Below are 16372 nucleotides of genomic sequence, written 5' to 3' on the forward strand. Positions count from 1 at the left end.
AATAAAAAAAATACAGCAGATATAATATTTGGAATACCTAGAATACTAACTTGGATTTAACTAAGCCTATACATTTCAATATGATGGTAGAAAGACTAGTCCAATTAACAATGGCATATTTTATATATAATAATATAACAGACACAGTGATAATGTTTAAACGCTTATAAAAGTTAAAACCAAAAATTGCACCCTTGAATCTCACCCTTGAATCTCACCCTTGAATGTCAACAATTTCTATGTTCTATTTTTTTTCTTAAACCTTTGTTTGTCTTTCAAGATACAACCTTGCTTTTTGTCAAAGTACTTACCTTTGGATACAGAGTAGGATACAGTCCATTGTAGCCACTATAAGGAGAAATTGGCTTATCTAGGGGATAAAAGTGCAATTGAATACATTATTATCCACAGTCACACAGAAGAGAATGCATTATTTTTATGTTAAACACATTAGAATTTCAGATTAAAACTTACAATGTTTGCAATACATTAAACATATTTTTCCCACTTTAGATGTATTATGCTGAAATGTAAAGTTTTGGCTTTAACTATCTATGGAGAGGCTGAAAGGGTTGTTAATACTGTACACAACAGTAGTAGCTTAATAAAATTTAAGAGGTATCTTAAATTTGTTCATTAAAAAGGTTAAGCTACATTATTGGACATTTTTTTACTTAGCCGATGGGCAATAGCTACTTTGTTGAAGCCTTTAAATGCTAAATGCCACCACAAGTAACATGCCTGTCCTCATCCCTGTCTTATATCCTTCTGCACATCCTAGCCAAGGTAAAATTCCTGTCACTCATATACAAGGGATAATCCCTGTCACTCATAGCCAAGGTAAAATTCTGTCAATCATAGACTAGGGAAAATCCCTGTCACTCATAGCAAAGGTAAAATTCTGTCACTCATAGCCAAGAGACAATCCTTGTCATTCATAGCCAAGGGAAAATCCCTGCCACTCATAACCAAGGTTAAATCCTGTCACTCATAGACAAGGTAAAATCCTATCACTCATAGCCAAAGGAAAATCGCTGTCAGTCATAGCCAAGAGAAAATCCCTGCCACTCATAGCCAAGGTTAAATCCTGTCACTCATAGACAAGGTAAAATCCTGTCCCTCATAGCCAAAGGAAAATCCCTGTCAGTCATAGCCAAGAGAAAATCCATGTCACTCATAGCCAAGGGAAAACCCATCACTCATAGCCAAGGGAAAATCCCTGTCACTTATAGCCAGGGCAAAATCCCTGTCACTCATAGCCAAGGGAAAATCTCTGTCACTCATAGCCAAGGCAAAATCCCTGTCACTCATAGCCAAGGGAGATTCCTCTGCCCTAAAAAGTCTCTTTTAAAAGGACATTAAATTTGCTTGGCACAGTAGCAGGGTTAGTGCTATCCATCCTATTGTTTTCCTCCTGTTCCTGCCGCTCTCTTTAAAGCCCTTCTCTTATTTTAACCCTATTCATACTAGGTGCTGCCATCTTGGAGATCAGGTATCTTGCACTCTGTAACAGAATCACAGATCAGTGACACTGCTGGATTTGTGACAGCTTTTGGGGCATTTGTGATACAGAGGAGGAGCTTTACTGTAAAAAATGTAAACCTCCCCCTCTGCAAGAATATATGATCTCCAAGATGTCAGCATTTAGTATGAAAATGCAGAGCTTCTCCAACCAACACCTGTAAAGGGTTAAAATAAAAAGCAGCAAACTTTTAATGAAAACCCCACACTTTATTGACAGTCCATTGGCCATGTGCATTTCATTGTATGAACAAATGCTGAATATGGCTGCAGGTAGCAGAATTCGGCACTTTTAGGAGCTGGATTTATTTATGTGAAGATGCAACACAATTTGCACAGATCTTTGTGTGTTTCACTTTCACAAGAAGAGCCAGATGTCACTACCCACGGCCATATTCAACATTCGTTCATACAAAGAAATGCCAAATAATCCATTCATTTTATATTTATGTCATTTTTTTCTATCCATGAGAGGTAGATATAAAGAATGTTTTTGCTCTGCAGTTTAAGTGAGCACAAGTTTAAAGGGACAGTCTACTTCAAAAATGTTATTGTTTAAAAAGATAGATAATCCCTTTATTACCCATTCCCCAGTTTTGCATAACCAACACAGTTATATTAATACACTTTTTACCTTTGTAATTACCTTGTATCTAAGCCGCTGTGGACTGTAGACATGTGCGGTTCGTTTCGGATTAATTCGGAAATTCGGTAAATTCGGTAAATTCGGAGATTCGGATCGATTCGGATTTCCGAATTAAAATACTTCCGAATCTACCGAATGAATCCGAAATAGCTGCCGTATCTCCGAATAAATCCGAATTAGCTCGTTAAAATTCGGCATTTCCCCATAGGAAACAATGGGAGTTTCGGCTGAAAAAAAACTAACACCGCAGCCCCATTGTTTCCTATGGGGAAACACTAAGTCTGCACCTAACACCCTAACATGTACCCCGAGTCTCTAAACACCCCTAATCTAACACTTATTAACCCCTAATCTGCTGCCTCCGCTATCGCTGACACCTGCATTATCTTATTAACCCCTAATCTGCCGACCGAATATCACCGCCACCTACATTGTAGCTATTAACCCCTAATCTGCTGTCCCTAACACCGCCGACCCCTACATTATAGTTATTAACCCCTAATCTGCCTCCCCCCAACGTCGCCGCAATCTAACTACAAGTATTAACCCCTAATCTGCCGACCCGATATCGCCGCCGCCTACATTATAACTATTAACCCCTAATCTGCTGTCCCTAACACCGCCGACCCCTACATTATAGTTATTAACCCCTAATCTGCCTCCCCCAACGTCGCCGCAATCTAACTATAAGTATTAACCCCTAATCTGCCGACCCGATATCGCCGCCGCCTACATTATAACTATTAACCCCTAATCTGCTGTCCCTAACACCGCCGACCCCTACATTATAGTTATTAACCCCTAATCTGCCCCCCCCAACGTCGCCGCAATCTAACTACAAGTATTAACCCCTAATCTGCCGACCCGATATCGCCGCCGCCTACATTATAGCTATTAACCAGTAATCTGCTGTCCCTAACACCGCCGACCCCTACATTATAGTTATTAACCCCTAATCTGCCCCCCACAACGTCGCCGCAATCTAACTACAAGTATTAACCCCTAATCTGCCGACCCGATATCGCCGCCGCCTACATTATAGCTATTAACCCCTAACCTGCTGTCCCTAACACCGCCAACCCCTACTTTATAGTTATTAACCCCTAATCTGCCTCCCCCAACGTCGCCGCAATCTAACTACAAGTATTAACCCCCAATCTGCCGACCGCAAATCGCCGCCACTATAATAAATGTATTAACCCCTAAACCGCCGCACTCCCGCCTCGCAAACACTATAATACATTTTATTAACCCCTAATCTGCCCTCCCTAACATCGCCGCCACCTACCTACAATTATTAACCCCTAATCTCCCGCCCCCATCGTCGCCGCTACTATAATAAGGTTATTAACCCCTAAACCTAAGTCTAACCCTAACACTAACACCCCCTAACTTAAATATAATTTAAATAAAACGAAATAAGTTTACTATAGTTAAATAAATGAATCCTATTTAAAACTAAAGACTTACCTGTAAAATAAACCCTAAGATAGCTGCAATATAACTAATAGTTACATTGTAGCTATTTTAGGATTTATTTTTATTTTACAGGCAACTTTGTATTTATTTTAACTAGGTACAATAGTTATTAAATAGTTAATAACTATTTAATAACTACCTAGCTAAAATAAATACAAATTTACCTGTAAAATAAATCCTAACCTAAGTTACACTAACACCTAACACTACACTATCATTAAATTAACTAAATAAATGAATCATATTTAAAACAAAATACTTACCTGTAAAATAAACCCTAATATAGCTGCAATATAACTAATAGTTACATTGTAGCTATTTTAGCATTTATATTTATTTTACAGGCAACTTTGTATTTATTTAACTAGGTACAATAGCTATTAAATAGTTATTGACTAATTAATAGCTACCTAGTTAAAATAATTACAAAATTACCTGTAAAATAAATCCTAACCTAAGTTACAATTAAACCTAACACTACACTGTCATTAAATAAATTAACTACAAGTACCTACAATTATCTACAATTAAATAAACTAAAGTACAAAACCCCCCCACTAAATTACAAAAAAAAAAAAAACACTAAATTACAAAAAATAAAAAAATATTACAAGAATTTTAAACTAATTACACCTAATCTAAGCCCCCTAATAAAATAACAAAGCCCCCCAAAATAAAAAAAAATGCCCTACCCTATACTAAATTACAAAAGTTAACAGCTCTATTACCTTACCAGCCCTGAACAGGGCCCTTTGCGGGGCATGCCCCAAAGAAAACAGCTCTTTTGCCTGTAAAAAAAAAACACAATCCCCCCCCCCACATTACAACCCACCACCCACATACCCCTACTCTAACCCAAACCCCCCTTAAATAAACCTAACACTACCCCCCTGAAGATCTCCCTACCTTGAGTCGTGTTCACCCAGCCGGGCCGAAGTCTTCATCCGATGGGGCAGAAGAGGACATCCAGACCGGCAGAAGTCTTCATCCAAGCGGGGCAAGAAGAGGTCTTCCATCCATCATACAAGTACCAAAATACAAACAAACACTAAATTACCAAAAATAATAAAATATTACAATAATTTTAAACTAATTACACCTAATCTAAGCCCCCTACTAGCTATTAATATAGCTTCAATATAACTAATAGTTACATTGTAGCTATTTTAGGATTTATATGTATTTTACAGGCAACTTTGTATTTATTTTAACTAGGTACAATAGTTATTAAATAGTTAATAACTATTTAATAACTACCTAGCTAAAATAAATACAAATTTACCTGTAAAATAAATCATAACCTAAGTTACAATTACACCTAACACTACACTATCATTAAATTAACTAAATAAATGAATCCTATATAAAACTAAAGACTTACCTGTAAAATAAACCCTAATATAGCTGCAATATAACTAATAGTTACATTGTAGCTATTTTAGCATTTATATTTATTGTACAGGCAACTTTGTATTCATTTTAACTAGGTTCAATAGCTATTAAATAGATATTGACTATTTAATAGCTACCTAGTTAAAATAATTACAAAATTACCTGTAAAATAAATCCTAACCTAAGTTACAATTAAACCTAACACTACACTATCATTAAATAAATTAACTACAAGTACCTACAATTAAATGCAATTAAAAAAACTAAACTAAAGTACAAACCCCCCCCCCACTAAATTACAAAAAATAAAAAAATATTACAAGAATTTTAAACTAATTACACCTAATCTAAGCCCCCTAATAAAATAACAAAGCCCCCCAAAATAAAAAAAATGCCCTAACCTATACTAAATTACAAAAGTTAACAGCTCTATTACCTTACCAGCCCTGAACAGGGCCCTTTGCGGGGCATGCCCCAAAGAAAACAGCTCTTTTGCCTGTAAAAAAAAAACACAATCCCTCCCCCCACATTACAACCCACCACCCACATACCCCTACTCTAACCCAAACCCCCCTTAAATAAACCTAACACTACCCCCCTGAAGATCTCCCTACCTTGAGTCGTGTTCACCCAGCCGGGCCGAAGTCTTCATCCGATGGGGCAGAAGAGGACATCCAGACCGGCAGAAGTCTTCATCCAAGCGGGGCAAGAAGAGGTCTTCCATCCATCAGAAAAGTACAAAAAAACAAACAAACACTAAATTAGCAAAAATAATAAAATATTACAATAATTTTAAACTAATTACACCTAATCTAAGCCCCCTACTAGCTATTAATATAGCTACAATATAACTAATAGTTACATTGTAGCTATTTTAGGATTTATATTTATTTTACAGGCAACTTTGTATTTATTTTAACTAGGTACAATAGCTATTAAATAGTTAATAACTACCTAGCTAAATAAATACAAATTTACCTGTAAAATAAACCCTAACCTAAGTTACAATTACACCTAACACTACACTGTCATTAAATTAACTAAATAAATTAATCCTATATAAAACTAAATACTTACCTGTAAAATAAACCCTAATATAGCTACAATATAACTAATAGTTACATTGTAGCTATTTTAGCATTTATATTTATTTTACAGGCAACTTTGTATTTATTTTAACTAGGTACAATAGCTATTAAATAGTTATTGACTAATTAATAGCTACCTAGTTAAAATAATTACAAAATTACCTGTAAAATAAATCCTAACCTAAGTTACTATTAAACCTAACTCTACACTATCATTAAATAAATTAACTACAAGTACCTACAATTAAATACAATGAAATAAACTAAACTAAAGTACAAAAAAACAAACACTAAATTACAAAAAATAAAAAAAATTACAAGAATTTTAAACTAATTACACCTAATCTAAGCCCCCTAATAAAATAACAAAGCCCCCCAAAATAAAAAAATGCCCTACCCTATACTAAATTACAAAAGTAATCAGCTCTATTACCTTACCAGCCCCTTAAAAGGGCCTTTTGCGGGGGCATGCCCCAAAGAAAACAGCTCTTTTGCCTGTAAAAAAAAACACAATACCCCCCCCACATTACAACCCACCACCCACATACCCCTACTCTAACCCAAACCCCCCTTAAATAAACCTAACACTACCCCCCTGAAGATCTCTCTACCGTATCTTCACCCAGCGGGCCGAAGTCTTCATCCGATGGGGCAGAAGAGGACATCCAGACCGGCAGAAGTCTTCATCCAAGCGGGGCAAGAAGAGGTCTTCCATCCATCAGAAGTCTTGATCCAGGCGGCATCTTCTCTGTTCATCCATCCGGAGCGGAGCGGCAGCATCCTGAAGACATCCCACGCAGAGCATCCTCTTCTTTCTTGATCCGACGACTAGGTGACTGTACCTTTAAGTGACGTCATCCAAGATGGCGTCCCTTGAATTCCGATTGGCTGATAGGATTCTATCAGCCAATCGGAATTAAGGTAGGAAAAATCTGATTGGCTGATTTAATCAGCCAATCAGATTCAAGTTCAATCCGATTGGCTGATGGAATCAGCCAATCAGATTGACCTCGCATTCTATTGGCTGTTCCGATCAGCCAATAGAATGCGAGCTCAATCTGATTGGCTGATTGGATCAGCCAATCGGATTGAACTTGAATCTGATTGGCTGATTGAATCAGCCAATCAGATTTTTCCTACCTTAATTCCGATTGGCTGATAGAATCCTATCAGCCAATCGGAATTCAAGGGACGCCATAATGGATGACGTCACTTAAAGGTACAGTCACCTAGTCGTCGGATCAAGAAAGAAGAGGATGCTCTGCGTGGGATGTCTTCAGGATGCTGCCGCTCCGCTCCGGATGGATGAACAGAGAAGATGCCGCCTGGATCAAGACTTCTGATGGATGGAAGACCTCTTCTTGTCCCACTTGGATGAAGACTTCTGCCGGTCTGGATGTCCTCTTCTGCCCCATCGGATGAAGACTTCGGCCCGCTGGGTGAAGATACGGTAGAGAGATCTTCAGGGGGGTAGTGTTAGGTTTATTTAAGGGGGGTTTGGGTTAGAGTAGGGGTATGTGGGTGGTGGGTTGTAATGTGGGGGGGGGTATTGTGGTTTTTTTTACAGGCAAAAGAGCTGTTTTCTTTGGGGCATGCCCCCGCAAAAGGCCCTGTTCAGGGCTGGTAAGGTAATAGAGCTGATTACTTTTGTAATTTAGTATAGGGTAGGGCATTTTTTTATTTTGGGGGGCTTTGTTATTTTATTAGGGGGCTTAGATTAGGTGTAATTAGTTTAAAATTCTTGTAATTTTTTTTATTTTTTGTAATTTAGTGTTTGTTTTTTTGTACTTTAGTTTAGTTTATTTCATTGTATTTAATTGTAGGTACTTGTAGTTAATTTATTTAATGATAGTGTAGTGTTAGGTTTAATAGTAACTTAGGTTAGGATTTATTTTACAGGTAATTTTGTAATTATTTTAACTAGGTAGCTATTAATTAGTCAATAACTATTTAATAGCTATTGTACCTAGTTAAAATAAATACAAAGTTGCCTGTAAAATAAATATAAATGCTAAAATAGCTACAATGTAACTATTAGTTATATTGTAGCTATATTAGGGTTTATTTTACAGGTAAGTATTTAGTTTTATATAGGATTAATTTATTTAGTTAATTTAATGACAGTGTAGTGTTAGGTGTAATTGTAACTTAGGTTAGGGTTTATTTTTACAGGTAAATTTGTATTTATTTTAGCTAGGTAGTTATTAACTATTTAATAGCTATTGTACCTAGTTAAAATAAATACAAAGTTGCCTGTAAAATAAATATAAATCCTAAAATAGCTACAATGTAACTATTAGTTATATTGTAGCTATATTAATAGCTAGTAGGGGGCTTAGATTAGGTGTAATTAGTTTAAAATTATTGCAATATTTTATTATTTTTGCTAATTTAGTGTTTGTTTGTTTTTTTGTACTTTTCTGATGGATGGAAGACCTCTTCTTGCCCCGCTTGGATGAAGACTTCTGCCAGTCTGGATGTCCTCTTCTGCCCCATCGGATGAAGACTTCGGCCCGGCTGGGTGAACACGACTCAAGGTAGGGAGATCTTCAGGGGGGTAGTGTTAGGTTTATTTAAGGGGGGTTTGGGTTAGAGTAGGGGTATGTGGGTGGTGGGTTGTAATGTGGGGGGGGGGATTGTGTTTTTTTTTTACAGGCAAAAGAGCTGTTTTCTTTGGGGCATGCCCCGCAAAAGGCCCTGTTCAGGGCTGGTAAGGTAATAGAGCTGTTAACTTTTGTAATTTAGTATAGGGTAGGGCATTTTTTTTATTTTGGGGGGCTTTGTTATTTTATTAGGGGGCTTAGATTAGGTGTAATTAGTTTAAAATTCTTGTAATATTTTTTTATTTTTTGTAATTTAGTGGGGGGGGGGTTGTACTTTAGTTTAGTTTTTTAATTGTATTTAATTGTAGGTACTTGTAGTTAATTTATTTAATGATAGTGTAGTGTTAGGTTTAATTGTAACTTAGGTTAGGATTTATTTTACAGGTAATTTTGTAATTATTTTAACTAGGTAGCTATTAAACAGTAAATATCTATTTAATAGCTATTGTACCTAGTTAAAATAAATACAAAGTTGCCTGTACAATAAATATAAATGCTAAAATAGCTACAATGTAACTATTAGTTATATTGCAGCTATATTAGGGTTTATTTTACAGGTAAGTCTTTAGTTTTATATAGGATTCATTTATTTAGTTAATTTAATGATAGTGTAGTGTTAGGTGTAATTGTAACTTAGGTTATGATTTATTTTACAGGTAAATTTGTATTTATTTTAGCTAGGTAGTTATTAAATAGTTATTAACTATTTAATAGCTATTGTACCTAGTTAAAATAAATACAAAGTTGCCTGTAAAATAAATATAAATCCTAAAATAGCTACAATGTAACTATTAGTTATATTGAAGCTATATTAATAGCTAGTCGGGGGCTTAGATTAGGTGTAATTAGTTTAAAATTATTGTAATATTTTATTATTTTTTGTAATTTAGTGTTTGTTTGTATTTTGGTACTTGTATGATGGATGGAAGACCTCTTCTTGCCCCGCTTGGATGAAGACTTCTGCCGGTCTGGATGTCCTCTTCTGCCCCATCGGATGAAGACTTCGGCCCGGCTGGGTGAACACGACTCAAGGTAGGGAGATCTTCAGGGGGGTAGTGTTAGGTTTATTTAAGGGGGGTTTGGGTTAGAGTAGGGGTATGTGGGTGGTGGGTTGTAATGTGGGGGGGGGATTGTGTTTTTTTTTTTACAGGCAAAAGAGCTGTTTTCTTTGGGGCATGCCCCGCAAAGGGCCCTGTTCAGGGCTGGTAAGGTAATAGAGCTGTTAACTTTTGTAATTTAGTATAGGGTAGGGCATTTTTTTTATTTTGGGGGGCTTTGTTATTTTATTAGGGGGCTTAGATTAGGTGTAATTAGTTTAAAATTCTTGTAATATTTTTTTATTTTTTGTAATTTAGTGTTTGTTTTTTTTTTTGTAATTTAGTGGGGGGGTTTTGTACTTTAGTTTATTTAATTGTAGATAATTGTAGGTACTTGTAGTTAATTTATTTAATGACAGTGTAGTGTTAGGTTTAATTGTAACTTAGGTTAGGATTTATTTTACAGGTAATTTTGTAATTATTTTAACTAGGTAGCTATTAATTAGTCAATAACTATTTAATAGCTTTTGTACCTAGTTAAAATAAATACAAAGTTGCCTGTAAAATAAATATAAATGCTAAAATAGCTACAATGTAACTATTAGTTATATTGCAGCTATATTAGGGTTTATTTTACAGGTAAGTATTTTGTTTTAAATATGATTCATTTATTTAGTTAATTTAATGATAGTGTAGTGTTAGGTGTTAGTGTAACTTAGGTTAGGATTTATTTTACAGGTAAATTTGTATTTATTTTAGCTAGGTAGTTATTAAATAGTTAATAACTATTTAATAACTATTGTACCTAGTTAAAATAAATACAAAGTTGCCTGTAAAATAAAAATAAATCCTAAAATAGCTACAATGTAACTATTAGTTATATTGCAGCTATCTTAGGGTTTATTTTACAGGTAAGTCTTTAGTTTTAAATAGGATTCATTTATTTAACTATAGTAAACTTATTTCGTTTTATTTAAATTATATTTAAGTTAGGGGGTGTTAGGGTTAGGGTTAGACTTAGGTTTAGGGGTTAATAACCTTATTATAGTAGCGGCGACGATGGGGGCGGGAGATTAGGGGTTAATAACTATAATGTAGGTGGCGGCGATGTTAGGGAGGGCAGATTAGGGGTTAATAAAATGTATTATAGTGGTTTGCGAGGCGGGAGTGCGGCGGTTTAGGGGTAAATACATTTATTATAGTGGCGGCGATTTGCGGTCGGCAGATTAGGGGTTAATACTTGTAGTTAGATTGCGGCGACGTTGGGGGGAGGCAGATTAGGGGTTAATAACTATAATGTAGGGGTCGGCGGTGTTAGGGACAGCAGATTAGGGGTTAATAGCTATAATGTAGGCGGCGGCGATATCGGGTCGGCAGATTAGGGGTTAATACTTGTAGTTAGATTGCGGCGACGTTGGGGGGAGGCAGATTAGGGGTTAATAACTATAATGTAGGGGTCGGCGGTGTTAGGGACAGCAGATTAGGGGTTAATAGCTATAATGTAGGCGGCGGCGATATCGGGTCGGCAGATTAGGGGTTAATACTTGTAGTTAGATTGCGGCGACGTTGGGGGGGGGCAGATTAGGGGTTAATAACTATAATGTAGGGGTCGGCGATGTTAGGTACAGCAGATTAGGGGTTAATAGCTATAATGTAGGCGGCGGCGATATCGGGTCGGCAGATTAGGGGTTAATACTTGTAGTTAGATTGCGGCGACGTTGGGGGGGGGCAGATTAGGGGTTAATAACTATAATGTAGGGGTCGGCGGTGTTAGGGACAGCAGATTAGGGGTTAATAGCTATAATGTAGGCGGCGGCAATATCCGATCGGCAGATTAGGGGTTAAATAATGTTATTATAGGGTTTGCGATGTGGGGGGGCCTCGGTTTAGTGGTTCATAGGTAGTTTATGGGTGTTAGTGACTTAGTGTACTAAATGGGTGTTAGTGTAGTAAAAACATACCGAATTTCGGAACGGAATAGAACCGAATTCAGCCGAATCCGAATAAATCCGAAACGAATTTATTCGGATCCGAATAAATCCGAAACGAATTTATTCAAATTTTGCCGAATCAGATTCGATCCGAAACGAAATTCTAAAAGTCTGAATCGATCCGAACCGAAAACGAACCGAATTTTTTAGCGGTGCACATGTCTAGTGGACTGTCCCCTTAACTCAGTGCTATTTACAGACTTACATTTTAGCCACTTAGTGCTCAGTCATGAATTACTCCACTGGAGTGAGCACAATGGTATCTATATGGCACACATGAACTAGCAGTGTCATGATGTGAAAAGCTATAAAAAATGCGATGAGGCGATCTGTAGTGGCTTAGAGACAGGCAGACATTTAGAGGTTTAAAGGTTATAAAGTATATTAATATAACAATGTTGGTTGTGTAAAGGTTAAAGGCGTTATCTAGCTTTTAAAAAATTAAACATTTTAATGAAGACTGTCCCTTTAAGGTCCATCCAGATCAGATGTGTAAATAAAGTGAATTACTTCAAGAATATGAAAAAGAGAAAGAGAACAGCACTCCTGAGATAGAACAAAAGCTAGAATAACTTCCATGCCTGTTCATTTAAATTTGTAACTCAGGGTGCTCGTTCTTTTAGCACACTATGCCCCTTCACAGAGAAAAAATATCCTGTAGCATATCAGTCTGATCCTGCCCAATGACCGTCCAGCGCCGAAATACCAGGCAATTCTTCTCTGAACAAGGGAAGCAACAACCCCAGACGATCGTTTCGGCCTTCTGTGGGCCTCGTCAGTGAAGTCAGGATCAGACTGATATGCTACAGGAAAGTTCTTCTCTGTGAAAGGCACATGTTGAGCAAAAAGAGGCTGCTTCTAGGGTGGTAACTAGCCATAGAACAAGCTATTATGCTATTGTTCGTTCCCAGGTTGAGCGCTTCTCTCTTTTTATTTATTAAAATTATGACACTTAGGGATGTCTCCCTAAGTGTGATGCGGGAATCCAGACGTGGACCTGTTGCTCAGTGTGCCTAGAGGGATATGGCTGCACCTCACTGACGAGGCCCACAATAGGCCGAAACGTACGTCTGGGGTTTTGCTGTTTCTCTTGTTCAGAGAGGGATTGCCTGGTATTTCGGTGCTGGACTGTACTGTGAAGTCAGGATCAGACTGATATGCTACAGGAAAGTTCTTCTCTGTGAAAGGCACATGTTGAGCAAAAAGAGGCTGCTTCTAGGGTGGTAACTAGCCATAGAACAAGCTATTATGCTATTGTTCGTTCCCAGGTTGAGCGCTTCTCTCTTTTTATTTATGCAAATTATCACACTTAGGGAAGTCTCCCTAAGTGTGATGCGGGAATCCAGACGTGGACCCGTTGCTCAGTGTGCCTAGAGGGATATGGCTGCACCTCACTGACGAGGCCCACAATAGGCCGAAACGTACGTCTGGGGTTTTGCTGTTTCTCTTGTTCAGAGAGGGATTACCTGGTATTTCGGTGTTGGACTGTACTGTGAAGTCAGGATCAGACTGATATGCTACAGGAAAGTTCTTCTCTGTGAAAGGCACATGTTGAGCAAAAAGAGGCTGCTTCTAGGGTGGTAACTAGCCATAGAACAAGCTATTATGCTATTGTTCGTTCCCAGGTTGAGCACTTCTCTCTTTTTATTTATACTTCAAGAATATGTCTGTTTTTGGTAACATTGTTATTATTAATATTATTATAATTTGTTTATAAAACACCACCAATTTATATAGTGTTTAAAATGTTTGTAAGCAAAAATTCTTATGCAGTACAGTTTACTATAGTATATATTATGTTTCCAAGAGCCTTGTTAATGGGGGTTGTTGTGCATTTTGTTCATTTTCACAAAGAAAGGTTAAAATATTGTAAGTTTTATTAGTGGTGAATACAATTTTTTTTTTATTAATGCTGTTACCTCTCATACTTGCAGCCAACTAACATGTGTACTACTCATTTCTTTCTCTTACTTGAGTACACACTGATATTTTATATCCACCTATCTTATTGTGTACTTATCCTCCCCTAACTAAATCAAACAAATATCTTAATGTCTGTTGGTTCTGATCACTCGTGCTGTATAGTTACAGCATATATTCTCATTACTCTATAGTACAGTGGTTTTCAAAGTGTGAGGCGGGCCTCCCCAGGGGGGCTCTAGAGCATATAAGAGGAGGCGCGAGAACAGTGACACTTTGCACTATCGTATGGAAAGCACAAGCAGAAGCTGACTTTGGAAAATCGTTTTTGTAAGAGCCAACAATGACACGTGCCATGTAATGGTGGAATAAGACAAAGCACTGGTTGTAAGTGGTAAAAAGGCACTGAGTTTGAAATCGCTTAGACACTGCATTGCGTTTGTTGTCTTGATCTTTAACTTGCATTTAAAGGGACATGAAACCCAATTTTTTTATTTCATGATTTAGAAAGAGCATGCAATTTTAATCAACTTTCTTATTTACTTCTGTTACCTAATTTGCTTCATTCTTGTGATATCATTTGCTGAAACTCATATCTAGATAGGCTCAGTAGCTGGTGATTTGTGGCTGCACATAGATGCCTCATGTGATTGGCTCACCCATGTGCATTGCTATTCCTTTAACATAGGATATCTAAAGAATGAAGCAAATAAGATAATAGAAGTAAATTGGAATGTTGTTTAAAATTGTGTTCTCTACCCGAATCAAGATAGAACATTTTTGGGTTTAGTGTTCCTTTAACACAGGAGGGGAGGCCCCACTGCCTAAGACTTTGAAAACCCCTGCTATAGTAAATACTTGGATTCATTGATAAAGTGGAGGAAACTTACCATACGCTTTTCCATCTTTAGCCTCCTCTATGTTCTCCAAGGAGAATGCTTTGTTATCTATTATGAAGGATGGGCAGTTGACAAATCTATTCAATATGTTTATATGATCTGTTTCATATTGGTATCCAGTCCTTCTCATTTCCACTAGCTCTGGGATAATATAACAGAAGATGAATACCCACCCATTGGATATTAAAGCGATAGCAAGAACTGGGTCGTCCCAAGCTCTTTTGTGACCTAGGTTTTCATTTCCATAGGTGTACATCACAATCCAAATAATCCAAATAACAACAGATAAACATGCTGTTACTATTATATATTTTCCATGTCGTTTCCATTGTTTATATTGTCCAAAGAGTACTGGGAAAGGTATTACTAGTGAGGACAATATAAGGAACATTACATATACTAAAGCAGCCACAAAGTCTTGGTTAGTAACATAACAAAGATTTTCAGATGGGTCAAGCGATTGAAATTTGTAGCGCACATCAGTGATCAGAAGCCATTCCACATTTATCACTGCCTCTACCAAAAACAGACCGGCAGCCAACAGGGTCACCAAACATGCACCAGGGCCGTGGTTTTGCGATGCCAAATAGTTAAGTCTGACAGAGTGTGCCACCAGACATGAAAAGCACATAGCAAATAGCACCCCAAATAAAAATCTGCGCACTATACAGATCACATCATCTGGTGCTATAATAAAGGCAAAGACCAAAGAGAACAAGCCAAAGACACCAACTATCAACATAAAGTTGATAGGTAAGAGATGTCTGCGTTCATCTTGGGCAACTAAGGGGGCTTGAACCAAACAGATTACTGCTAGGATAACTGTGCAAATGATTCCGAAGCCTGCCACAGCTTCTAGTATAATTCCCCAGGCTGCATGTATATCACAGAGGCCAAAGTAAATAGAATTGATGTCACGACCACAACCAGTTGGAGAAATTGAGAAATTCTGTAAATCCATTGCTAGATCTGTGAAATTGTGAGTCAATGCTTTTGATATGTAGTTTGCCAAAAACAGGATCAGCAGTGCGTTTCTGTATGCCATCTTCAGAAATATCTGTTAAATGGAAGAAGAAAAAGGTATTATTCAAAAGTCAAAACCATAAAACAATTTGCAGAACAAAACTAAATAAATATTTTAAAACAAAACTAAACAACGACTTTTTTTCTCCCCTGTTAGCCTGTACAACAACATATTTTTTTGTTTGCATATTTTCAAAAGCAAAGCTGGTCTATAATTAGGGATGGGCATTTGTCTATTTTGACAGCCAACGAATGCTCAATATGGCAGTCGCCAGCAACATTCAGCTATTTTTAAAGCCACATTTCTTCTTGTGAAAGTGACACACACTAAGATCTGGATTTGCACAAATCTTAGTGTGTTGCACTTTCAGAAGAAGAGATCTGACCTTGAAAATAGCCAAATGCTATTTATGAGAGTGCGAGTGGGCATGATACAATGTAGTGTATCATGTCCGCCGCACATCGATAAATGCAGACAGCATTCTTGTGTCTTGTAAACTACTTGTGCAATGCCATCCCCTGCAGATTCGCGGCCAATCTGCCGCTAGCAGGGGGTGTCAATCAGCCCTATCGTATAGGATCGGGTGGATTGATGTCCGCAGCCTCAGAGGAGGCGGACAAGTTATGGAGCAGCGGTCTTGAAGGCTCACTCGGAAACAGGGGCATCAAGCTCCATTCTGAGCTTGATAATTCGGCCCTTTAGTGTCAACAGATAACCACAAAATAGTTAAAAACTGCAGCAGTATTTGTTCTCCTTCAGTGTGTGTGAATGT

At 37.3% G+C, this 16372-nt stretch overlaps 1 protein-coding gene across 1 annotated transcript in view; it reads right to left on the bottom strand.

Moving 5' to 3' along the window:
• Positions 1–15621, bottom strand: part of LOC128638908 (G-protein coupled receptor family C group 5 member C-like) — a 31946-nt gene extending 16325 nt beyond the window's left edge. The window contains exons 1-2 of the mRNA XM_053691037.1: positions 14568–15621; positions 312–370 (exon numbers count right to left, since the gene is read on the bottom strand). Coding sequence (XP_053547012.1) covers positions 312–370; positions 14568–15621 — 1113 coding nt within the window. The remainder of the gene's footprint in view (positions 1–311; positions 371–14567) is intronic.
• Positions 15622–16372: the final 751 nt, after the last annotated feature.

This window comes from Bombina bombina, chromosome 8 (genome assembly GCF_027579735.1).
Source record: "Bombina bombina isolate aBomBom1 chromosome 8, aBomBom1.pri, whole genome shotgun sequence".
Lineage (NCBI taxonomy): Eukaryota > Metazoa > Chordata > Amphibia > Anura > Bombinatoridae > Bombina > Bombina bombina.